General features: G+C 38.7%; 1 protein-coding gene across 2 annotated transcripts in view; it reads left to right on the top strand.

Annotated features, from left to right (window-relative positions):
* smid (nuclear valosin-containing protein-like smid) overlaps nucleotides 1–25,343 on the top strand; it is a 274,423-nt gene extending 249,080 nt beyond the window's left edge. The window contains exons 14-16 of one of the 2 annotated variants that reach the window (XR_010861817.2): nucleotides 4,217–4,441; nucleotides 20,673–21,745; nucleotides 21,786–25,343. Coding sequence is in view for 1 of the 2 variants with exons in the window: in XM_067159588.2 (XP_067015689.2) it covers nucleotides 4,217–4,441; nucleotides 20,673–20,783 (336 nt within the window). In the remaining variant the exon portion in view is untranslated. Of the gene's footprint in view, nucleotides 1–4,216; nucleotides 4,442–20,672 lie in introns of both variants that reach the window. The other variant, XM_067159588.2, reaches the window with a different exon arrangement.
* The last annotated feature ends 1,301 nt before the right edge of the window (nucleotides 25,344–26,644 follow it).

The following is a 26,644-nucleotide window of genomic DNA, read 5'->3' as shown; positions in this document are numbered from 1 at the left end:
AAAAAAAAAATGCCCTTCACTTGTTTTTGTTGAGCGCACTCAGTAGACTGTATTTATTTCCGCACGCGAATTACTTTCTTTATCACATAAAATTTTATTCGGTACTTTGACCGTCCTATGTGGTACAATTATTTCCACTCAAGAAAACTGTCTCCATATGGAGTCAAGACCCCAGCCACAATGGCTAAAATCTGCGGTTGAACTTAGTCTACTTTTGTTGTTTGATTTCACAGAGCAGCTCAATACTTTATCGTCCACTTTGTATCACAAAATGCAGGAGAAGGAGACTTCGTCATGGCGTCCCTTCATATTTATAGCAGTTACCCCCTCTCTTCGGGCATCTCCCTTTGCCGCCAAGAAAATTTCTATAAAATTTCTGACTTAACTAAACTGTAATTAAGAGTTTTGAAGGTGACTACATACTTGCTACATTTCCGGCGGTAGTGTTCATGGACATTTAAAATTTATACGTGTTCGATTTGTGGGATAAATGACCTCCTTTGATAGGCACTATATTTTCGACTTGGCTTGGGCACGCCATATACACACGCTTTGAAATAGTTCACAAAAATGACTCAAGATTCTTCCGCCGTTGACACGTGCGACTGACGTCACGTATCCCAGAGCGTGGGACCGAAGGTATTTAATCACCCCCTTGCCACGTGTCAATTCCATGCTATCAAGAATCAAACTTCTTATTAAATTGACAATTTATGCATATTATTCTTAGGGCACGAAGGTCATGGGTTCAATATGTAGGCCTAAAAGTCATGTCTTCTTTATTTTTCAAATGTATAAATGCTGCCTTCCAGCGAAGGTAGCCAGTAGGACTCAGAAATAACCACAGATTTGTTACAGAATAGTATAGAATAGATACTGTACATGTACAGAAATCACTGGACAAAATGGGAGGCTATCTCATATTGGATACTTCCTTACATTTTTGCGGCTATAAAAGCGGGAAAAAACGGGCAAGTTAGCCGTGCAGTTAGAGGTGCGCGGCTGTGAGCTTGCATCCGGGAGATAGTGGGTTCGAATCCCACTGTTGGCAGCCCTGAAGATGGTTTTCTGTGGTTTCCCATTCTCACACCAGGCAAATGCTGGGGCTGTACCTTAATTAAGGCCATGGCCGCTTCCTTCCAACTCCTATGCCATCGTCTCCATAAGACCTATCTGTGTCGGTGCAACGTGAAAACCACTATAAAAAAAGCGTATAAAAAAGGGGGGTCTTAATACATTAGAGACAGTCTAGCTTAAGCCAGTAAGGAGGATGGACGTATCGTGTGGCGTGCGCCTGCTGAGTGGAGTGGAGTAGGAGTGGGGAAGCGGTAGGGTCAAGCGGTCTGCAAGGAGATAGATAGGATGAGTTGGGTAGACGTAGAGGCTATGAGGAAAGTAGTAAAAGAAGTAATACAGGAGGTATGTCCGTTTGAGCAATTAAAGAAGATGCTTCAAGAACAAGTCCAGGAGCAAGAAAAGACGAGACAGTGGATCCAGGATTATATGAAAAATACGAAGGCGATGATAGAAGGCAGCGAGAAAGAACTGGTGTCACTAAGAGAGAAAATAAAAAAATATGGAAGAAGAGATGGTAAACCTGAAGAAAGAAATTGAAGTCTGCAGACAGGAGCGTAAGAAGAAATCCATATTTATTTATGGGGTGGAGGAAGAAAAGGCAGAATCTAAAGTGGACATTATTTACAAAGTGGTAGATGTCATACAAAAGAAAATGAAAATAAATTTCAGTGAGGTAGATATAGACAATGTGGAGAGAGTTGGCAAGGTGGGAGGGCACGGGCCCATAAAAGTGTCGCTGCTATCTTCATTGATGGCAGATATAGTGACAAGGAACGCTGGTAATCTACAGTGTGAGAACATTAGAGTTAAGAGAGATTTTGGAAGAGAAGAGAGTAGGAATTTTAAAATTCTCAGGAAACATTTTGTGAAAGCAAAAATTCAGGGATTGAAAGCGTATATTAGTGGTCAGATACTTGTGGTGAGCGACAGGAATTGGACCCGAACGTGGACAATATCGAAACTGAAATTAATGGATGAGAGTTTGAGGCAAGAAGAAACTAGCAGGGCTGAGAGTTCGAGGCAAAAGAGTTTGAGGCAAGAAGAAAAAAGCAGGGCTGAGAGCTCGAGGCAAGAAGAAACTACCAGGGATGATGTGAGGCAAGAAGAAAAAAGCAGGGCTGAGAGTTCGAGGCAAGAAGAAACTACCAGGGCTGATGTACATACTGTAAAGGGAGGAACACTGAGTAGATGGGGTTCCTGGGAAGAGATCGTAAAAAGAGCTGAAGAAAAAGGAAATGCAAGGAGGATGGAAGTAGCCAGGAAATTAATGGACGAACCAGTGTCGGAGGTCTGCGCGAGGGAAGAAAGCAGGATGCAGGAAGAGATGATGGAAAAAGAATCACGGAGGAAGACAAGTGGACAGAATCGGAGCGAGAATAATGGTTTGAGGGAGGAAGCAGAAGTAAGAAGTGCCGTGATTAAAGGGAGAAGCTTGAGTTTGAAGGAGCTATGGGACAAATAGGGAAAAATGGAAGGAGTAATTACGAGAAGTAAAAAGTCAAGTAACAGTAGTAAGTAACATGGTTTGCCTATGGATGGATGATAAGAGAGGTAGCGTAGTTTATGGTGGTGTCTGTATGTGTATTGTAATTGTTGAAGTAAATGTGGCCTAGGAGAGAGGTAGCAAAGTTCAGATGGTATTTACTCAAGTAATGGTGCCTGTATGTGTAGTATAATTGTTATTGAAGTGATGGTGTCTTTAGGTAAAAGATGAATGGATTAATTGTATGGTATTTATTCAAGTGATGATATGACGACTGGATTTGAAGGGTTAAGAATGGAAGGTGATGATGAGGGATGGATGATAAGAGAGGTAGCGAAGTTGATGGATGGAAATGAGGAGAGGTAACGAAGTTTAGATGGTATTTATTCAAGTGATGGTGTCTGTATGTGTATTCTAATTGTTGAAGTAAATGTGGCCTGGAATAAGATGGATGGTTTGTGGAGTTCAATAGATGGATGATAAGAAAGGTAGTGAAGTTTAGATGGAGGACTGGAATTGAAGTGTTAAGTATGAAAGGTGATGATGGATGGATGATAAGAGAGACAGCACAGTTAAATGGTATTGGTAAGTGATTCATTAATTAATGGTAGATCGGTAAGCAAAGTTGGTTGTATATGATTATTTAAATTAGATTAAGCATGGTTGAATAAGACGAGCAGGAACAGATAAGTAGTGTAGTGATAAACTGGCAACGTGAGCAGAGTACGTTGTAGCAGAATGTGTGTGCAACGGAAGTATGGAATCAGCAACTCAGAGGGAGTCAAGTACAGGAAATGTAGGAGGAATGGAATGTGCAAAGGTTCGCGTGTTTACTCAGCAGGGGCACGAAGGTCTGTGACATTCATAATACAGCTTAAATTGCATATTCTGGAAAAAGAATAGAAATATTCAGGAGAGAAGTTGGACGTGACATGAAGAGGCCGAGGATGACTACCGTGGTGACCTTCATTTGGGGCGTCACGTTTCCGGAGTATCCTAGGGGATTCATGCCATGTCCAAGAAGTATCATTATTTTACTAAATTGTTCTATTCATTTTCTGTTCATTCCGTACATTATTTTCTTTTCTTTTTCTGTACAGCACATAGAGTGTGAAATGTATCATTTTCTTCTTTTTTTTCTGTACAGTACATAGAATGTGAATTTTGGCTTAGGCTGGACATTGTTATTTTTCTCTTTAACGGATCAAATAGGTATTCTTACTGTAGATCTGGAGAAAAATAAGAAATCAATAAATCAATAAAATCAATCAATACATTAGAGACTACAGTATATGCACTAGACTCCTTTTTTTTTTTAATATTGAATTTGGAGCACGGGAATGTGACTTTCCATTTGAATTTTTTTTTATTTGTAGCCATTTCTTTTCAGTTTTGACTCAATTTGTAACAGTTAAAAAAAATTGAAAATTTTACACACCTTAGGTTTTGTGGTATTCAAACCACAGCTGCTTTAGATTGAATTTAGTGACAATATCACGTGTGTGCTGATATGCATACTCAATGAAAATGTAAATTCTTATAATATTTTTGTGCTCATGTAGCAGTGTTTTTTTGTTTTAAATGTTTAAAGTTTGCGAGTATGTGATTTTAAATACGAGTAAATTCTTTTTTTCATGAAATGGTTTGTGGATACAGGGAGGTACCAAACCCTGCTTGGCTGGTGATGTTAATTTAGAGGAACTAGGCTGTTGTCAACAATGTGAAGGCTACACTGGAGCTGACTTGGCAGCATTGGTCCGAGAAGCTGGTGTGGAGGCTCTAAAGGAGTACATGACTTCACCAGATTATTCTGAGCTGGTAGTCGCGAACAGGCACTTCAAGAATGCCTTACGAAAAATTAGGCCATCTGTTACAGAAAAGGTATGTATGTTGACTGAAATATGTGTCTGTAAATTAGATGTTGGATACCTGCTTCTATGGGGGATTTATTCTTAATATAAATGGAAGCATGTACATTACATTCTAGTTAGACCACGTCCAGAACCCAGTAAGTTAATCCAGAAGGATTGCGTGGTTCTATAAGTTACATACTACTGTCATAAAGCCTAAATGAACCTAGACTTAAGGTTCATCCAGAGTCTGGTGTAAAACAAATGTGATATTCAGAAAGCTATGGATGCAGTTGGTTGATTTAATGCATTTTATTTATTTATTTATTTATTTATTTATTTATTTATTTATTTATTTATTTATTTATTTATTTATTTATTTATTTATTTATTTTATTTATTTATTTATGTATTTCTTCCTTCTTCTAGTTTCGTTTCGGCCAACTAAGGACCACGTCATTTCAACTGTTTCCCTTGAGCTTTAATGTTGGTCCAGCATTCCTTCATTTGTATACGGTGTAGCTCCTTTCGCTCTTTCATCCATGCCTTTCCAGTTTTCATCTTCGGCTTTGGTAGGAAACTCTGATGTTCTTGGAGTTTTTTCTTAAGTGGGACACGCTCCTGGATATCTTCAAATGAGATCCCAATCTCCTGTAGATCTTTCTGCACCTCACTGAACCATGCCCCCTTTGCCTTTTTCTCTTGGAGGAAAGTGAAAATGCGGTTGGTTAACCGTGTTGAATTCATTCGGGCCATGTGTCCATAAAAAGTAATCCTCCTTTTTCGCATCACATCGGTTATTTTCTCCACATGTGAGTACAACTCCTGGTTGTGCCGTCTCCTAAACTCACCGTTGTCTTTGACTGGACCTAAGATTTTTCTCAAAATCTTTCTTTCCTTGGCCTCCAATTTCTCCATCATGCCTTTTTTATTCATGGCGAGACATTCTGCTGCATATCGAGCCTCTGGCCGGATGACAGTGCAATAGTGTTCGATTTTTGCATTCAGAGATATAGATCCTTTGTTATAGACATTTTTAGTCAGATGGTAAGCCATTTCCATTTTATTAATGCATGAAGAAAAGGCTTTTTTTTTTTTAACAAGTTACGTTCTATCCATTCACCAAGATACATAAATTTTTCAACTCGCTTGACTTTTCCGTGAGTCCCTTCTAGCTCACTTGGCGCCAGTTTGATATATGTAATGAATTTCGTTTTCTCAAAGGAGATTTGGAGGCCTGCCTTTGCAGCTTGTGTTTGAAGCTGGTTGATCTGCTTTGTAGCCACATCCAAGGAATCAGCGAAAACCGCAAGATCATCTGCAAATGCTAGACAGTCAATTGAAAGGTTCTTGTTCTTGTGGCCTAGTCTGACTCCGCTTTTGACTCCTTCATAACTCATTTCTCTGTGCCATTCACAGATCACTTTCTCAAGAACGCAGTTGAACAACAGAGGTGAGAGACCATCTCCTTGCCTAACTCCTGTCCGTGTTTCAAAGGCATCTGAAGTCTCTCCTCTAAACTTCACTTTTGAGATGGTGTTGGTGAGAGTCTGTTGGATGATCACTCTTGTTTTACCATTCAAGCCAAATTCCTTTAAGATCTGAAGTAGGGTAGTTCTGTCAATTGAATCATAGGCCTTCTTAAAGTCGATGAACGTTACCACGAAAGGCTTGCTCCTTAGTTTGAAAGGACAGATTTCAGATCCATAATATGCTCCACGTATGGCCGTCCTTTCCTGAAACCTCCTTGGTAATCACCCAGCTCTGGATCTAGCTGTTCATCTGCCCTGATTTGAAGAGCTTGCGAGACAATTTTGTAGGTTATAAGTAGGAGGGAGATGCCACGATAGTTGTTAACATCCGACTTGTCGCCTTTCTTATGAAGTGGGTAAATTAGGGCAGATGTCCAGTCACTTGGAAGTCTTTCAGTATTCCAGATTTCATGTATGATGTCCGTTAATTTCACCACTGCATTGTCACTAGCAAACTTCCACAATTCAGGTATTATCGAATCTTCACCCGACGCTTTATTATTCTTCAAGGATTGGATAATCTGTCTGACTTCCTCTTTCGTAGGTGGAGCTGAATCTCGGTGGACTGTTGTTTTATCTTCAGATGTGAATCTGGACATTATGGCCTCGCAGTTAAGAAGGGATTCGAAGTATTTTGCAAGGATCCGGCAGTTGTCCTTGTCGTTATGGGCTAGGTTTCCATTGGAATCTCTGAACTGTAGGCTTGGAGGGTCGTATTTCCTCAAGTTGCTTTTAAATGTTTTATAAAAGTCACGTGTATTATTCTTTTTGAAATCCATCTCAATTTGAGCCAGCTGGTGTTTATCAAAAGCACGTTTAACGCTGTAGATGTTTCTTGCTGCACACTTTCTCTCATTCAAGAAATTTGTCCAGTTGACTTGGTTCTTTAGCGAGTTCCATTTCTGTCAGGTGAACTGTCTTTGCCTTATTGCTGCATCACATTCACTGTTCCACCAAGCATGCTTCCTGGGTTTTATTTATTATATGATGAATAATGACAACCTATAAACTATCTACACAACCAGTGAAAGATAAGTACAAAGTAAATTCAAATTATCATGTCTATACAGTCAAAGCAATAAAGAACAAGAAGAAAATACAATATATTTACATCACTATCTACCTATCAACTCTGACAGTTCATATAGGGAGCGTGCACGGTACTAGTAACAGAGCGCTCTGGCGGAGTTCCGAGTATTAATACGGTGAGACTGCGTTCCGCTGGAAGACTTGCTTCATAGTTATGGCAAAAAATATCGTTGCATCTTGTCGTGAAGATAAATATGAAGTAATGCTATGGAAGTTGTAATGCTGTACATATAAAAATACATTCAAACCTGATATTGCTGTCACAGGACGAAATGAATAACAATATTGTAACTACCTCATATCTATGAATCTGTGAAAACTTAAATTTCGCAAGTGAGATTTCAGTGAAATTGACTATGCTTTTGACAAGCTATTGACAGGCAGCATCCAGTAAGCAAATAAACAGGCATTCAGTTGGAATAAGCAGATAACATGTCATGTTGTGAAGCGAAGTTCTGATAAGATAGATTTATATGAGTGGATTATGTGCAGGGGTTACAGTTCTACATTCTTTATTATTGGTGGCAAGAAATTTGCTAGCACACAAGCTATGTAAACAATGTCGCTGATATACGGAAACATGTTTAGGAATATTTTTCATGATTTTGAAAATTTTCACCCTCCGTATGCATCTGTCAACATTAGCACACTTGCTACACTCTGAGCCTGTAACACTTCATCTTCTGTAAATCTCCCATTATGAAAAAAAAGGTGGCATAACAAGTAAAGAATGAGGTGACTGTGTTTTAAAACCTGGGAATCCCTTCTCGGCTAATATAATGTCCCCTCAAAAGATTTAGGAAGCCTGAATTGTTAACAATAAAAGTATCATTAGTTCTTCCATCATAACAAGGGGAAACAGAAAACCAATAGTTCGTCTGGGGCCATAGCAAATAAAAATTTAAATGTATAACATGACTTGTACGGAGAATGAATTTCATGTTGTTGGTCCGTACTGAACTGAGAATAACATATGAATAGTAACACAGTAAGGTTTCCACCTATTCAGTACTAATATGTATTTACAATGTTATAAATTACATGGAACTAGTTTCGACCCGCCTAGGGGTCATCATCAGCCATATTAAAGCATACATAAGTATTTTTTCGACTCCTAAAAACATGTTATTTTTAATTGTAATAATCGTATGGATTATTACCAAACTTCACTTTATAAATTATAAAATCCATACGATTATTACAATTTAAAATAACATGTTTTTAGGAGTCGAAAAAATACTTATGTATGCTTTAATATGGCTGATGATGACCCCTAGGCGGGTCGAAACTAGTTCCATGTAATTTATAACATTGTAAATACATATTAGTACTGAATAGGTGGAAACCTTACTGTGTTACTATTCATATGTTGTACGGAGAATACATGAAACGTCTCCCATCTGTTCTTGCTGGCGTTTCTGATTTCATTTCTGTGCAATCGATTATAACTCGTGCGTCAGGATAAAATGTTTTAAAAGCGCAAGGCAAAGTATTTTGCGCGAATAGTTTGCTAAGCCAGAAAATAAAATTATAAGTGCGTTTCTTGACTACTCCAAGAGCAGTAAAAAATATTCTCGTAGCAGTAGTCCGATGTACACCAAATATGACTGCCAAGGAAGCAGAGGTCCAATTTAATTTTCATTAAAAAGAGTAAACAAACATCGTTATTGCTTATATTTATAGAAACTTTAGAAACAAAGAAAGAAAGAAAGAAAGTAAAAAACTGAATGTTTCAACTGAAATACTTGTTAAATCTTTCAATTGTGCTTCATTTTTTATGCTCTGGTATCCATGAAATCCGCTGCATATATCCAGGGGGTGTTGGGACCACAACTTTTATCTACCTTTTCTGAAATACTTTGGAGGTACTGTGCTTGAGTAGCACTGTGTGGCTACATCATTCCCACTAAAAAATAAGTGAATTCGAAAGTCGTTGCTTCAATCTCAAATGTTGCTTGTACCAACGTATGTAGTTTTTCACACTCAGTTTTCACAATAAATTCATGAGTTTCCTGATTAGAAGACGTATGTATAATTGAGCATTTCATTTGTTTACTCGCTCTTAAAACCGGGATACATCACATTCTCTTTTTGATTTCTTCTTATAGCTCTCATGAAACACAGATGGTATATATAATGGATGATTTTCAATATTACTTGGCTTTCCTCCAACAAAATGTTCACTGCAAATGACGGAGCATTTGGTGGGTTCCGACGGAGTTCCATCTGCACTGAAATGCAGGAAAACATTTATTATTATTATTATTATTCGGCATAGTCAAGACACGTGCACATGGAAGGACGTGAATGCAAACATAGAACCTGCTGCAATGCATAATTGAAATTAAATGTACTATTTCAAAGTGTACTTAAATGAACGTGTTCTTGACTTGGCATATCTGATATGTTTGAAATGTGTGATATGAAATGTGTGACTTAGGTCACAAATGAAATAAGGTAGCCTACTGTACTTACTTTATCCTCCCCACAGCCGAAACCCTCTTCCTGCATCTGTCCGATTCCTATGGAGGACCAGGAAATGTGTGAAATGTAATTCCTTTTCCATACGTGTTTCTTTGTGTTGTGGCAGTTCACTGCACAACAGTTTCCATTTGATTTAGGCACTTTGATACACTACTACAGTACTATTACTACCACAATTTCACACCCACAGTTACACAGCCTGGACTGACCGCTCAAGACAAGATCACCAAAATGTTACCAATTTCTTCTGCTAGAGGCGCTAAGAGCGGCCGTGCGCGCTCCTTATATACACATTGAGTGGGAGTGATGTACATCTCACTAAATGTGAATGTCCAAACCTGCCACCCACTTCACTGCTTCTGGTGTTGCTGAGTTGAGAACTTTCATAGTGCCAGTGAAAGCATGGAGTGGACATTCCTGCACTATGTGTTTCATTGTTTGGCGAACCTCCCCACAGTCACAGTATGTAGAAACTGACTAGCCCCAGGTGTGTAAGATAGATGCTGTTCTACCTACTCCACATCTCATGCGATTTAGTCTACTCTAGATGCAGCATGGCAGATCAAAGTCTGCCAGTTTTGTGGATGGATTATTAATATCCTCTATTGCACAAGGTGGGGGTAAAGACCATGTTGTTGACCATTTAGAGGTGGAGTTGAATTCGCTGGATGATATCTCTTCATGGTAGTCTTCCAAGCAGGCTGGCGAGACTTAAGGCGTGTGCATTTCTGTCTGATATCCTCATGAACAGGTAGATGTTCATTCTTCAGCATTCTGGTCCATAGCTGAAAAAGTTCCTGCTGTCTGGAGGTACTATATTGCTGAGTACCAGTAACCATTGGATCGGTATAGCACGAAGTGTACCAGTTATGATCCGCATGTTTTGGCAAAGTTGTAAATTTACTAACTGTGTGTGAGCACTGTTAAGCCAGACACCAGAGCAGTATGCTGCCGCAGAATAGACCAAGGCCAAAGATGATGTCCATAATGTGTTACCATCCGCTTCCCAAGAAGTTCCAGCCAGTCATTGGAGAATGTTATTACGAGTTTTTAGTTTGTTGGCGGTTTTCTGCAGATGATTTTTGTGTGTAAGAGACCTATCCAATGTTACTCCTAAGTAACTGGGATTGGCACAATATTGTAGTTCAAGACCCTTGAAGAATACCCCTGGATGGTAGTTTGTTTCTGCCTTGTTTAGATGGAATGTAGATATCACTGTTTTCTTTGAAGGTAGTTGTCCAACAGTTCAAGGTCTCGATTAAGAACTATTTCAGCTTCTGCAAAGTTGGGTCATTGAATTGTAAGGCAAATATCGATCGCATATATGAACTTTCGGGACTCTGTTTCAGGTAGACTGTGGGTGTATAAGTTGAAGAGAGTAGGAGATAGAACTGACCCTTGAGGCAGACCATTGTTGACTTTGTGGAATTTGCTTCTGTTGTGTTCTGAGTGAACTTGAAATAGTCGGTTGCTTAACATTCTGTCAATTAGTGTTCTAGTTCTTATGCAAGGAACAGCTTTAATCAGTTTAAGTACGAGGATTGGGGTAAAAGTCATGGCAACTATTTTTTTCTTGTAGATATGTGAACGGATTACAAACGAATATGTGTCATGTGGAAGTTCTGCAGGCATAGTGTGTATGCATACCGTACAGTAGCACGGTGGGTAGGAAAGTTTCAGCAAGGACGTGTGTCAACCAGTGATGAGCAACGTTCGGGACGACCTGTCAGTGTGCAGACCGACGTGGCACGTGCCGTCATCGAGCAGCTCCTGGATGAAGACAGACAATGGGTGCTACTGGAGTTAGAGAGGGAGGTGGCATCGAGAAACGCACCGTCCACAGGATATTGCATAATGAGCTGCAACAGCGCAAAATTGCATCGCGGTGGGTACCGCATGCACTGACGGAAGTTCAAAGGTGGGTGTGCTATGCAATATGTTCTGACCACCTTGCATGCTGGCAACAGGATGGCGATCAATTCTTGTCACGAATAATCGCCATCATTGTATTTTGGGCCAGGGCATATGAACCAGAACTGAAATGTCAATCCGCGGAGTGGCAACATGCTAGATCACAAGGAGACAGAAGGTCTGTCAGAATCCTTCCCCAGTCAGATTGATGGTGATCATCGCGTATGACGTCAGGGGTGTCATTGTTTGCCACTTTGTTCCACATGGCAGAACAGTGACCGCACAGTACTACAGGGACTTCCTGGTGCGACAGGTACGACATGGCGTTCGGGAGAAACGTCTGGATCTTATGGACAGTGCAATAATACTGCACGGCAGTGCAAAACCACATACAACAGAGTGTGTAGGGCAGCTACTGCAACGTTGTGGGTGGGAAGAATTGGAGCACCCACTGTACTCTCCCAACATTTCGCCCTGTGACTTTGATCTCATTCGAAAGATTAAGGAACCACTACATGGTAGGAGGTTTGCAACACAAGAGGACATTGCTAATGCTGTGCGCCAACAGGTGACCCGATTCACACATGGTGCGGCAAATGCTGAGGCAGATGGTATTCAGCGCTTCCCACATCGTTGGCAGCGTGTGGTGTCAGTAGCAGGAGACTACTTTGAGGGTCTTTAGGCCCAGGTTTGTCATGTCAACTTTGTGTATTGTGTTGTCGTTCTTTTGCACCAGGAAGGCCATATTGCCCTGTATACTACCGTAATAAATTAGTGTGTTACGATATTTCAGTGCTATTCATTGTTCGCACATGTAGTTAACACCTTGTCCTTTCATCTGTATATGTCACATTTTCCAACCGGACTGGTATCTTCAAGAAAAAAATAGTTGCCATGACTTTTGCCCCAACCCTCATATAAGACCTTCCCTCCAGACTGTGTCATATACAGCTGTAAGATCTAAAAAGACAGAGACGCTTTTCAGTTTCTTTTCAAAACCAACCTCCAGATACGTGGTCAAGGGCAGTACTTGATCACTACAGTCATGGCCGGGTCGGAATCCTGCTTGCTCAACTGGAAGGAATGCTTCAGTGGCCGGTGCTATTCTGTTCAGTAACTTGTAGGTGATACAGTGTAGAGCTATAGGTCGATAGTTTTGTGGGAGAGTTGGATCCTTTCCTGGTTTCAGAAGGGCAATAATTTTTGACTTCTTGAAGATTGGGGGAAGTCTTTCCGACTAAAGTATGGAGCTGAAGAATGCAGCGAGCCATCTTCTTGTCTAAAGTTATAAACTTCATGGCCATTCCGTATTGAACCGAGAATCACAAAAGTAATTTTATATAATAGAATATTATTTATATAATAGAATATTATTCTATTCAGAAGAATGGCCATGAAGTTTATAACTTTAGATGATACAGCTTACCAAGCAAAATCAAAGGCCCATCATTACATGAAACTGGGCAAGGATATAGATTTTCTTAAGCAATGTAAAACACACAATTTAACTCTGAATCTTCTTAAAACCAACGTAAAAAAACATCGGAATAGTCCCCAACATTAGAAGACTCAAATTAAAGTCAACAAAATCTGGCTCAGTAATGAAATTAAGCTTTTATATAAGAAGAAATCATTCTTAAACAATCGACTTTATGAGACCCACCTTGAAGCAGCTTGCTTACTAAATGGCGCTCAATGGAACTTGTTTCAGAACCAAGTTAATAACAAATTATTTGAGATCTTATCTAAAAAAACAACTTACCCTCGAGAGGAAACTTAATACACTCAAAAATAACTCGGCTTTTAATCACGACATTACAAGAACATCCAAAAAATCCTTCACAACTCACAACCTCATTGATCAATTCCATCCCCCGGTAGTTAACTTATCAAAAACACAACTAAATGATGATGAAAACGCAATCCTTGAAAAAGGCCCTAAACATAACTGGCCTAGTTTCAATAAAGTGAATACAGCTTCTAACTTAGTCATACAGTCAAAAGTCACCATTAATAAAATGCCTCTAGATTTACAAGCGGAAGTAAGATTAGACGTAAAAAGGAAATTGAGTAAAATTTATACATCCGAACATAAAATCGCATCTCCTAATCATAATAATAATAATAATAATAATAATCCTTTCATTGAATGGGAACAAGTCCTTAAGCTTAAAAAGAAAATCAAGGATAATAGCCTCATCATCACTAAAGCGGACAAAGGGAACACGACCGTCATTATGGACAAAGACGAATACATAAATAAAACAAAAGATTTTTTTAGTAGGAGTTCATTTTCTATAGTGAAGAAAGACCTTACCCAACAAATCCAACATCACTTAAAACAAACCCTCAAAAACTCCTCGTTTCTCTTCACTGATCAGGAAAAAGCAAAACTTCACACCATGAACCCGGGTCTGCCCACTGCCAAAGCATTCCCTAAGATCCACAAGGCCAGCATCCCCATCCAACCAATTATTAACTATAGGCCTAGCCCACTTTATAAACTTTCTCAGTTCATTCAGAAATTCCTAAAAAAAACCTACAGATTTTTGTCAAATAAATCTGTAAAAAACACTATAGATTTGATCAAGAAATTAGATAACTTAGAAATACAACCCCACTACTCCATCCACTCATTTGACATTACTAATATGTACCCAAGTATCAATACAAAAAAATTAATTCCCATCACTGAAAGAAATCTAAATACACAGAGTTCCCTAAGCAAACTTGAGGTTCAAGACTTTATGAATGTCCTGAAATGAGTAATTAATTGTTACGGGGTTGCCCGTGGAGCAGAAGAGGTGAAAGAAGGTGCTGGGGTTGAATGGGTCTAACTACATTTTCACAAATTGATTTAAAACTTTAACAAAGGTTATATTTCTTTAGAATTTCAAAAATCAACAACAAAACTTTAACAACTTTTCACTTAGTGAGATAACAATGACATAGCAATTTAAACACAAGACTTAGAAAGATCGAAGATTTCAGAACTTTAACGCTCTTGGGCTACAAGCCCCTAGTTTAACAATTTTTTAGTTCCCAGCTCAAAATTACAACAGAGTACAAATTTATACCAGGGCAGAAATCCCTCAATACATGGAGCACTTGCTCCCCAACATACAATATCCAGCCTTCAAAAGGCATTCAGTAATATTACTTTGAAAAAGAACTAACAGGCTGTCACTTTTCAAGCCTACTCAAGGCAACACCAAAAATATCTTGCATCTTTTGGCCTTCCATGGCACAGCTTACAAATTGTAACACGGGTATCTCGTACCCAACCTATTGGGCTGTTGCGGAAAGAAATCGGTTAAGTAAATGGCCCGAAACACAAATTGAATGGAGGTGAGTACTTGCACTCCTAAATATGAATTCTTAAAACCTAAGGGCCACTAGGTCAATGAAACAGGGGCTATTCCCCAAGTATGGAGGTGACCCGTATAAGAATAAATTAAGACTTTACGGGAAGGAAGAAAACCAGTTACAAAACGTAGTCACCTCAAACCAATATGAAGGGGAGCTCGAGATTTACAGTCAATGATTTTATGCAGCTATTACATAAGCCGGCAGAAATGACATTTTCAGAAAAGTAGGTTACATAGTTAAAGTTTCGGACTTCTCCCTCGGGTTAAATTGCAGAGCTAGCAAGAAATAAAGATGTTAATTGGATTGTCATCATCATCATCATCATCATCATCATCATCATCATCATCATCATCAAGAAAGTGTTTGTTGTTTTGGAGAATTAGAAACTTTAGTCACCCCATACAAAGTTGAATGGGAATCAACAGAAGGTAATCATTTTTTGTTCCCTTACGTTACATGTTTCTCAGCAGGGATTTCAACAGAGTCCTCAGGCTTGCCGAAAATCTACATTTAAACCATGAATAAAAGAAGTTTGAAACTTCAAGCTATCTGTCGGACCTATCACATGTTAAGAAAATTCTGCTAGTATCCTGAGTTGCTGGGCCTTCCAAACGCCAACCTGCAGCCCCTGCCCCTGAAGAACACGCCGCACTCACTAAACTGGAGCAAAGATGATGATGACACGGCCCTAAAGTGCCCATCTTTTATAGCATTTAGAGGGGAAGCTTCCAGAACTCTTTACAGATAGGCTGGATATCTGTACACATCCCCAATTTTTATTGGCTAGAGCAAAATATTCACAAAATTTTAATTGGTTGATAGATACAGGAGATTGAAGTGAGTTTGGCGGGGGGGGGGGCAGAAGGGTTGACAACCTTGACACAAGAACAAAGCAATCTTCAAAACTACCGAGCTCGATAGCTGTAGTCGCTTAAGTGCGGCCAGTATCCAGTAATCGGGAGATCGTGGGTTCGAGCCCCACTGTCGGCAGCCCTGAAGATGGTTTTCCGTGGTTTCCCATTTTCACACCAGGCAAATGCTGGGGCTGTACCTTAATTAAGGCCACGGCCGCTTCCTTTCCATTCCTATCCCATCGTTGCCATAAGACATATCTGTGTCGGTGCGACGTAAAGCAAAAAAAACCCCTTCAAAACTAAGGTTAGCCACCTCTGAAAATTAACTTTTCCTTAAGAATTAATTGTCCTTAATTCCACCAGAGGGGGCACTTTGGCTGATGGTAGAGACATCTAACAGTTGCAAACCCAAGTATCTTACATTAGTTCAAGTTCAATTAAATACATGGCCTTATAGAAGGCGCGCAGTTTAACTGGGTGGAGAAGGTGTGCTCCCGGTACAATTATTATTATTATTATTATCATTATTATTATTATTATTATTATTATTATTATTATTATTATTATTATTATTATTTTCATCATCATATGGATCCTTGCCTAAATGGTCAGCATTGAGGTGTTCGGTTCAGAGGATCATGGGTTTGATTTCTATTTGGGTCAGGGATTTGTTGATCCAGGGACTAGGTGTTGGTGTTCGTTCCAACACATTCATACTCAACACAACACACTACACTACCAACCCCCACAGAAATGCGCAATTGTGAATACATCCCTCTACAAAGTGTTGTTGTCAGGAAGGCAACAAATATCGCACCCATAATTCCACTAGTATGTGGGAAAAGCAGTAAAAGATCATTATTGCTGTTTCTATCACTCTGTAATGGACATTAACTTTGAAGAATTTGTTGGTGTCTTTGAAAAAACTAAGTTCTGTGTTTTTATTTCTTCTTAGTTTTTTCCCCAGTTTATTGGGGTTGATATGGATGTGGTGCAGTTTTACGGCTGGGTGTCCTTCCTGACACTTATTCTATGTGGTTGTAATCACTATTGCATGTTTCTGTGGTAGTTGATAGTTTGGTGTGTTCGGTGTATGAAGAGAAGTGTGTTAAGACAGACACAAACATCCAGTCCCTGAGCTGGAGGGATCAACTATATGCAGTTTTATGAATGTCCTTTGCCCGACAGTTTATTTCATGTCCTCTTTTACTGTTTGTTATTGTTACATTCCTTCAGCTCAAATGCTCAGTACAATTTGTGATAAACTTTGGTTTCTCATTCTATATTTTTCAAGAAATTGTGACATGTTCACAGAGATGCCAACTATTACGATTCAATCGTAATAATTACGAATTACCCAATATAATTACGCCTTTACGAATGGCACACCACAAATTACGATTTTTTGTTGATTTTTAAATCTAAGTGTATGAAGTGTTAAAAAGGATACACGAGGCGTCTTGAATTCTTAGAATATTATTTTCGGATTTCTCAGTAATAATTTATACCCCTTTCCTGTCCCTCGTTTAAGAATATTTGGAGTTTTCACATGCTTCCAGTACCGGTAATATAGGCACCTGTGAAGTGGTATATCTTGCGGAGTTGTTGTCTTTGTTCGTCACATGATCAGACTTCCATGCAAGTACACGAGTTCTTTTTATTTTTTTTGTTTTGGTAGTAAAGTGGTGACAAACTCCGTTTAATTGTGAATACTGTGTGCGTCATAAGACCTATCTGTGTCGGTGCGACGTAAAGCCCCTAGCAAAAAAAAAAAAAAAAAACAAAAACAAAAAAAAACACACCACAACATTCATTGCGATTTTGGTTGCCAAATTTACATATATTGCTCTTCTAGGATATATGCTAATCGTGTGTTACGACATGCGAAAGGTTTGAAATAATGAAGCGATTACTTGTGCAGGAAACTACGTTACCGTGACTAGTGACGCTAGTAATAAATATAGTTGAAAAATTTAGGGAGGTATACTCCGAAGAATGGCCATGTTTAATGCGTTCCTCAAAATCTCATTCACACGTGTTTTGTAGTGTGTGTAGCCACGGTGTTTCGGATGTGCATGAAGAAGAAGAACAAGACTGAATTTCGTGCTAATATGAACTCCGAACTGTTAAGTGCTCTGTTAGTGCAGAGGATGCACATGATATGAAAAGAATAAGCATGTCACCAGTGTACGTTTACCAAACAGCAACTACAAGCTTTAAATGATATGTAATTTAGTAAGATCACAAAAAAAATATCTATGACTGCCCCTGCCCCCCGTGCCCTACGGCTGCATTACGATTTGCCTTTCTTGAAAGTTGGCATCTCTGTGTTCAGTGCAATTTTACATGAAATGTCTGTGCATAAAAGTAGTAATTTATTTTTAAGTACAATCCTTTTTTCTTATAAAAACATGTCTATACCTTTTGCTTCTTTTCCCGAATGTGGCCAGCTATGGACCGCATTGAATGTAAGGCTTCTTGGCCTTTCTTATCTTTTCCCAAAACCTCTTCAGTCTTTCGCTTTTCATCTTTCTCTCCTCTTCGGAAATGATCCGTTCAGGCCTCCGTTTTAATGGTGTCTCTTCAAAGGATTTTAGACTGGCGATTCTTCGTCTGAACTCTCTTCTATTGTGGGTTATTTGTAGTGTAAATCAAACTTCTTCTGCATCCCTCTTGACCTCTTCTACCCTCTTGGACTTTAACCTCATGATGTATTTGAAGATCTTCTTCATCAATCATTTGTCATCCGTTCTTACTAGGTGTCCATAGAATTTCAGCCTTCATTTCCACATGGTGTCCGTAATATTTACACTGTACTTGTGAAGCTCCTCATTTCTCCTTTTCTTCTGAGTCCCATCAGTAGTCTTCTGTAGTCCCAGAATTTTCCTCAGAATCTTTCTTTCTCTCGAGTTCTTGCAGCTCCCCCTTTTTAATTTAAAATTCAGTGTGTATCATCTGTTCTTCAGGTTAGGAGCAACTACAAAAGCTGTCTTTTATCTAGGTTAGGGGCAGCCTAAAATAAACTTTTAGAGTTTACAACTCCAGTTCTAGCTCTGAGGAGTGAGCTATGCCCACCATCCCAGTTATTATCTTCAACTTAAGGCATGTCTATACTATTGTGTGCTATGTTCAACTTTGAACAGCATATCAGAGGGGGCAAGTTTATTGTAAAACAAGCCAGTGTCTGACTCTGGACTGAGTTTATGGTTTAAGTTGGGCATATTCAGTCGCTCAAAAATAAGAACGAGCACATGGTATTGTAGAAGTTCCTCACAAATATACTTTTCCCAGAAACAAATGAACCTATTGATATAATATTTGTTATAGGTTTCCACAGGATGTGGCTCTGCTGTAGGCCCTACATGGGAGTTTAATTATATTTTGATAATAATTAAAATTGTGATAAAGTATTAAATGCAAGGCACATACAATACCATGCACTCATATTTTTTTGAGCAACTATGCCTTTGATCCTTTTTATCAGCGATTATCATTAAATAAATGATAGCCTATGCTTTTTCATCAGTAGGAAAGAAAAATGGATCTTATAATACTAATTACACTGCCTGACAAAAAGTCGAAGCACCCAGAAGAAATGGTCGGATATCAATGTAACTTTGTACACATACACACCATCAGCGGTTATGTAAATGATAGAGTTGTCATTGTCTATGACAGATAGAACGGCTACCAGAGTGCATTAGTGTTCACGTTTAGCATTGTTACCTAGCCTGGTAGGGTATATAAGGAGCGTGAACATTGTCAGATGTGATCACTGTGAAGGACATGGAGATACTGCGTACTCGTGTGAGACAGCATTATCAGCACTTGGGTCGCATTTGGCCGACTGGGGTCGAATCGTGCAATATCCAGATTTGTGAGACATTCAAATGTGACAACTGGGATGTTGGACTACACGTTAACGTGAGGGCAGGCAAACTTGTTGTCAATATTCTAGTCGACCCCGTCTGATCATTACAAGGGAGTATGCCTTATTGCGCACCAAGCACATTGTAACTCCTTCACATCTGAACAAGTAATGGGCTCCTGCAACATTCTGTGTCATCTCGCACAATTGGTCAGAGACTAGCAGCAGTTGGATTAGGGAATTACCACCTCATGCGTAGGCTGCCATCAACACCACAACTTAAACAGCTGCATTTAGAGTGGAGCTGTTACTGGAAAGCATGGACTGCTGACAAGTGGCGTCGTGTTGTGCTCAGCGATGAATCACGATTCTGCACTATCACAGATGACCATCATCTGTGAATATGGTGGCGACCTGGGGAGAGATTCCCTTCTTCCAATGTTTTGGAGAGGTACAGCGATGTTTCTCCTGGTGTCATGGTGTGGGGAACCATCGATATGACTTCAGGTCATGTCCAGTAGTGATTGAGGGAACTCTGGCAGCACAACAGTACATTACGGACATCCTGCCTCCTCATGTGTTACCTCTCACACGATGGTATTATGGTGCAATTTCTCAATAGGACAATGTTTGTCCACTCACGGCACGTGTGTCTATGAAATGTCTGCAAGATGTTGAGGAACTCCCATGGCCAACAAGGTCTTCCAGATCTGTCCCCAATAGAACATGTATGGAACCAGCTAGGACATCAACTCCGTCCCAGTGCCACTATCCAGGATATCACGGACCAGTTACAACAGTTAAGGGCCAGCTTGCCTGAGGAGAAGGTACAACAGCTTTATGACACCCTTCCCAACGAAATCCGTGCATGCGTCCAGGCCAGAGAGCATGGCAGCGACATACTAATAAGTGGGCTTGTAAATTTGAGTCGATTTTGTAATCGCTGAAATATCACATACCCTCTCAACACGTGAAGTTTCATTTTGTTTCCTCCTTCCCTTCTGGGTGCTTGAATTTTTTCGGCAGGCTGTGTACATTGCTAGCAAAAAGATATTACTTTTTAAAGAGCACAAAGTGTTCAGTTCCAGGAAGGTTGATAGTAGTTAAAGGAAATTTTTCTACAACTCTTGTATAATAATTACTTCTCATCCACAGGATCAAAAACATTATGATAAGTTGAGCAAGATGTATTCATTTGAGATGTCACAGTCCCATGAGGCAAGTAAAGAAGTTAAACCTATGGATACATCACACCCAGCATCTTGAAACATGGGTTTTATCTGACATACTGTGAAGAGAGCCCAATTGACTGTTGAAATGTGTTTCTAATATGTACAAGCTACGTTACCTTCATTTATGTTGTGTGTAATCCCTTACCTTCCCACATTCATTTATCATAGGTTTATTTTCAAGTGCATATAGTTACTCCATGGGAGTTGTGTGAATATTTCAAAGAAAAAGAAAAATATTTGTCTACTCTTTTATTTTTTATTGTTAGTTTTATGTAAAATATTTGTAAGTTAGTGAAGTAACATGCATTTATGATTGTTAAAGTCATTACTTTAATTACAGATTTTATCAATAGTTTAGTACATAGTTGATGTTTGTTGTTATTCATTCCTGTATTTTTTAATTGTATACAATTAATTAGGAAGGTTTTTGGATAGTGGAAGTGACATGGAGACTGATTGTTGGTCTGCTTTGTTGAATGGAGTTATAATTTTTCATCTTACAAAGGCCAGCGACACAGTTTGAGTGTTAGTGTTCTATGTATTTTAACGAAAATATCAGTGTACTAAACTGTAAACACCTTTTTCCTTTACTAAACTGAGATCTACTTGACACTGTTTTGGAAAATATGATTGATCATGAAAGATTAACTGTAGTAATCCTGTTTATTGTCCATAGATAGTCATAACTTGTCTTACAGTATACTCTAATACTAATTGAATGTGTCTCTGAGAGGGTGAGCTATCCCAAAGTGAAGTGAAACTGAGAAAAATAGGCTTTTATTAGAATCCTTGTCATTTCAAAATGTTCATTATCATAGTACTTTTTATTTTTATTTAAGGTCTTTATACTGCATTACATCCATGAAAATGGCTTTGAACATTTAAAAAATATTATATTTTTGATTTGTTCACATTAAAATGTAAGAAATGTAGCTTTATTAGAACATTCACACATGGTTTCACGAATGAAACATACTCGTAATCATTGAGAAAAAGGTTTCACTTCAAGTTTCAACTTGAAGTGATCATTCAATAGTAGAAAATTATTATTATTATTATTATTATTATTATTATTATTATTATTATTATTAAGAAATAAAACAAAATGTCTCATCTTCAACTGTTTCATTAATATATGGAATAGGTGAAGCATGTGTAAGTTTTTAAAAATGGGAATACATACTGCTGGTATGTATAGCGTGGCTGACTGTAGTTCACACAACTTAGGTGCAGCACTGGGGCCCCCTTCAGGAAACAGTAACGTCAGTCCATTCATTAGACTGAGACTGATCAGCTACAGTAGAGCCTGTGCCTGATATTTTGACCTCTGACCAGGCATCTTCCGGAACATGTCAACTTTTTTGCATCCTTCAAATTCAGAAAAGAAGTACATGAAGAACTTGCAGGGATATGTGTTAGTAACTCTCACAGCTGTTGGCTTCCTAATGTCAAACCTTGAGCTATCATCAGTGAGGGCACATTTTATAAAGTCTTTTGCCTTCATTTCCACAATCTTTAGGGGATTGATTATGAGTGAATTCCTAATTAAATCATACCACTCCTGAGGTATGTTTTTTCCTTTTTGTGCTCTACAGTACCAAAGTTACTGTTGCTTGGTAAGTACGTATGGCAAGGTACGAGAAACTAGTGTTTAATTTCGTCAAAATTTCCCAATATAACGGAAGCACAGTACAGATTGAAAATTGTGCTGTTCTTATTTTGCCCTATGCACAAATCTGAAAATAATTTCTATTGGTTTGGCACATTTTGAGGTACTCTTAAAACCTTCAACAGGTAGGAAGCTATTTCTGATGACCCTCTCGATGAAAAATTTTCCAGCCATATGCACATGAATGCACTAACTGTCTGTTACAGATGTGAATACCCCGATTATGAACCCAGAGTTGCCTAAGATATAACATGGTGTTTGTTGGTATTTTAGGATTGGGTGAAGCTTGCGTCAAGTTGTAGGTCGCCAAACAATAGTTGTCATCAGTCCTTTTGGTACCCAATTTATATTCTCTCAATAAATTGTAAGCATCTTGCGCTTTCAGCTATTGAAGTCTATCATTGTTATCAGAAGTTATTTATTCATCTGAAGCTCATCTTAAACTTGGTGTTGAAAGCCTTGGAATAAATGTTGTATGATACAGGCTCTATTCCATCTTTTTCACACTCCGATTTTTATGAATGGTACGTTTCACAAGCAGTACTAACTGTGTTAACTTTGTTGGGATTATCCTTACGTCAATAATGGCTTACATACTTTGGGAACTTCTTGAACCATGTCTAAAACAATTACTCACTTTGTGTGGGTATGTTCCCATGTTTTCCCCTCCTGTGTGGAATTCCTAAATTATGTAGATTATCTTTTACCTGTTCATTTTGAGCATTCTTTCACTATTCTGCCTGTCATTATCGTTACTTATGCTTTTCTTCCTATCTCCTATTGCTGTTGCAATTCTTATCTTCGATATTCCAAAAATATTACAAAAAGTCTTCAACATACTTTCAGAGGATCACCTTTTTCAGTTCTTATAGTATACTCATATGTATATTTACATCTAGTTGCTTCTACATTTTTGCTAGCCTTAGGATAACCACGAGGACAATCTTTTTGTTGAGCAAGTCCAAATTCTGATGATCTTAGTCTCCCAGCATGTAGAATTCCTGAAATATTGTCTTTTTCTTCCTGCTCCACAGCAGCATGATTTTAGGTTAGATTTTACCTCACTACTGCTGCAATCACAAGCTGGACCCTGTTTGCATGATGGCACTTTTTTTTTTTTTTTTAAATTTATTTTTATTATTGCTGATATACCCATACCCTTCACTACTGTTCCATTTGCTTTTTTTATCTACACATCTTTTCCACATGTCCGTATTTTTTTACACACTTTTTACCATGACCAGCTGTGTTAACTTTCTTATTTACTCTGCATTTTAACAAGATCACCACATGTGCCATATTAGATAACCCACATGTCTAATAGTAAACTGAATTAAAGAATATGTACAGCATATTTTAAAAAAATATTATAAAACTTTATTTTGCCCTATGCACAAAATCTGAAAACAATACTAATTTATGTCATATTTTCAGGTAAGTTACACCTAAAACCTTGAACAAACAAGAAGCTGTTTCAGATGAACTTCACCAAAACAACCCATGTTGTTTAAATGTAAGAAAAGGGTACTTAATGCTTTGGATAGTGTATCTCTGTTAATTTTATCATCTTGCTAATTACTTGCGATTGTACAGCGTATGTATGAAGTATTGGTGTAAGCAGTGTTTTATAATATCTAAGACTATGCGTAGAGTTGTGGTATGTATTTTATTGTTTGTATGTGTTGTATTAATTAAACTCCCAAGGAACCATTTCTTTTGAGACAAACCTCAGACCATCTTCCTTTTAGGATGAGTACATGGAAAAGGCTTTTTCTCCTATGATTTCTCAGTTTGATTCATTTCCAAGTTTGTATGTCTTGCGAGTAGTTCCTGACATCATTTGTTCATTGTGTGTTGATGGCCTTGGTGGCTTAACTACCAAGGAGAATGTTCCCAAAGAACAATATCTTATACTGGAAATACTAACTTTGCAGTAGTTGTCAATGGCTACCACTAGCTGGCAGCCGTGATATTTGCAGAATGAATGGCAGTGTGGTGTGGGACAACACACTGTCACGACAACTTGAGTAGCACTCCTGCTGCATGATATTTTAAAGAAGTCCATTACAAATGAATGGGCTGTCACACAAAAACATAGTGTACAGACAACATTCGACATGGCATAAGCGGTCATAAATGGTTTCAAACTCATATTTGTAAAATTTGTGAGATACTTCACTGTGAGGGGACCATTCAGTTTATATTGTCTTCCTATTTTAAAATAATGTTTAAACAGATACTAAGTTTAGAGTCTTATCATTGATGTTATATTAAAATAGCCAGTACAGTGAGACAAAGGGGCTGATGAGCTAGATGGTACAAATAATGACCTAGGAGACTGCTTTTTATATGTTCTGTCCCACCATTGATAAGTTGTCTTTCTTAGTGTATTAAATATTATTTTTACAAAATGAGAGAAGATTAAGTATTACATTTCTCCAAACATTGTACTTCTTGTGATAAGAGTTTAGATGCAATAGTGTGATGAGGCTTATACTGTTTGTACCATATCTTACTTCTGTCCTCAAGGAAGGATGGCATAATCTCTGTTCATTTTAGTACCCTGTTTTGAAATAATAGTTCTACACCTAATTACTTGTCATTGTGAAGTGAATGTATGAAGTATTGATGTAAGAAGTGTTTTATAAATGTAAAGACCATTCTTATAGTAGTAGTATGTATTCTATTGTTTGTATGTGTTGTATTAATTAAACTCTCGGGAGCCATTTCATTGGTGACAAACCTATGATCATCTTCCTTTTATGATGAGAACGTAGAAAAGGCGTTCTTGTATGTTTTTTCAGTTACTTCATATTTTTGTTAGTTCCAGAATGCATGTTACTTCATCCATGTTCGTGTGTGCTGAAATTTTCTGTATTTCCCATATAGTAATAAAAATAGCATAAGCTATAATGTTTGATAAGATTTTACTTAATCATAATTAATTGATGGCTGTGCTCTTCATGGTCATCTTTATATAGATCTAGGAAACAGATAGAGAGCAGCAGCTTACCATGTAAAACCACATAGCTAGAGTACACATAAAAGAAAAACATGGATCCAAAATTTTTGGATGCAGCCTTCATCTATGAATGATCTAGCAATAATGGTCATTGTTGGCAGATAGATGCTGGGGGGGGGGGGGGGGGGGACACAAACAGATAGTTAAGAGAACAGAAAAAAGAAGTGATTATTAATGTTAATCTTTTCACTCTGGTGTAGTGAGTATGGTGGCGTGACCCTGTGGACGCGAGTGGCTCACTGAGTCCTGCTGTACGGGATACTTGTCTTGCTCCGCTCTCGAGTCTGTATGCGGCTCGCGACGCGAGGGGAGAACAGGAAAAGGTTAAGTGTATTTTATTTTTAATGCGGAACCCCACCTGCTGCCACTTTCTGAAAAAAGTATCTGTTAGTCTCCTCGCACTCGTGGTAAAATACAGCTGAAAGAAACGTAACTTTTCAGTCCGGAATTAGCTATATCGAAATTATATTTCTTCGGATTCAGGTTCTTCTTTTTTGAATTTAGTTTTCTGCACGGTGGTTCAGGCACTTGGTCTTCATCCTCATAATCTTCATCTTCAGTCGAATCTTCGAAGTAGACTGATGTTTTAGACAACAAAGCGGTAACTGAAGTAGAAGGTGTGATTGAAGTCTTTTCGTCACCAGAATCAGATGATAAATCGCTCATCATCATCTTCTTCAGTCACTACCCATGGAGGCATGGAGGGCATGAGCTTCCTCTGCAGTATATCTTTCCTCCTTCATCAAGCCTTTCACAATGTAAAAGCGATTGGAAGCTGAATCGAGAAACACAGGCACGTCAGCACCGGGGAGCAACTAGCTGTTAAGTGAGTAGCATACCGGACACATTTCTTTAGTCTTGGAACTAGTTACTCCTGTCATCTGGTGATTATAGCCATAACTACAGATTCCCTAGCAGTCTATCATAGCGAAACTGAAAACAGTCAAAAGATACACGACTTCTTCAGCAGTCGACCGGCTATGAGGCACAGCTCCAGTATGACTGCTACAGCAGTCCACCGTGTGCCCGGCACAGCTCCCTCCCGACTGCTAGAGCAGTCGACTGGAGTGAAAGGGTTAAGAACGGATGCTTCCATGGACCTGAGCACCAGTTGGTTTCCAACTTCAGAATCTCTAAGGGCGAGAGGGTAGGAAGTAGGGGGGGGGGGGGTAAATGTTGGAGGACTTAAACTGTGAAACATTCA

The sequence above is a fragment of the Anabrus simplex genome, chromosome 1 (assembly GCF_040414725.1).
Source record: "Anabrus simplex isolate iqAnaSimp1 chromosome 1, ASM4041472v1, whole genome shotgun sequence".
Lineage (NCBI taxonomy): Eukaryota > Metazoa > Arthropoda > Insecta > Orthoptera > Tettigoniidae > Anabrus > Anabrus simplex.
Note: the sequence above shows the minus strand (reverse complement) of the source record. Positions and strands in the feature narration are given on the sequence as shown.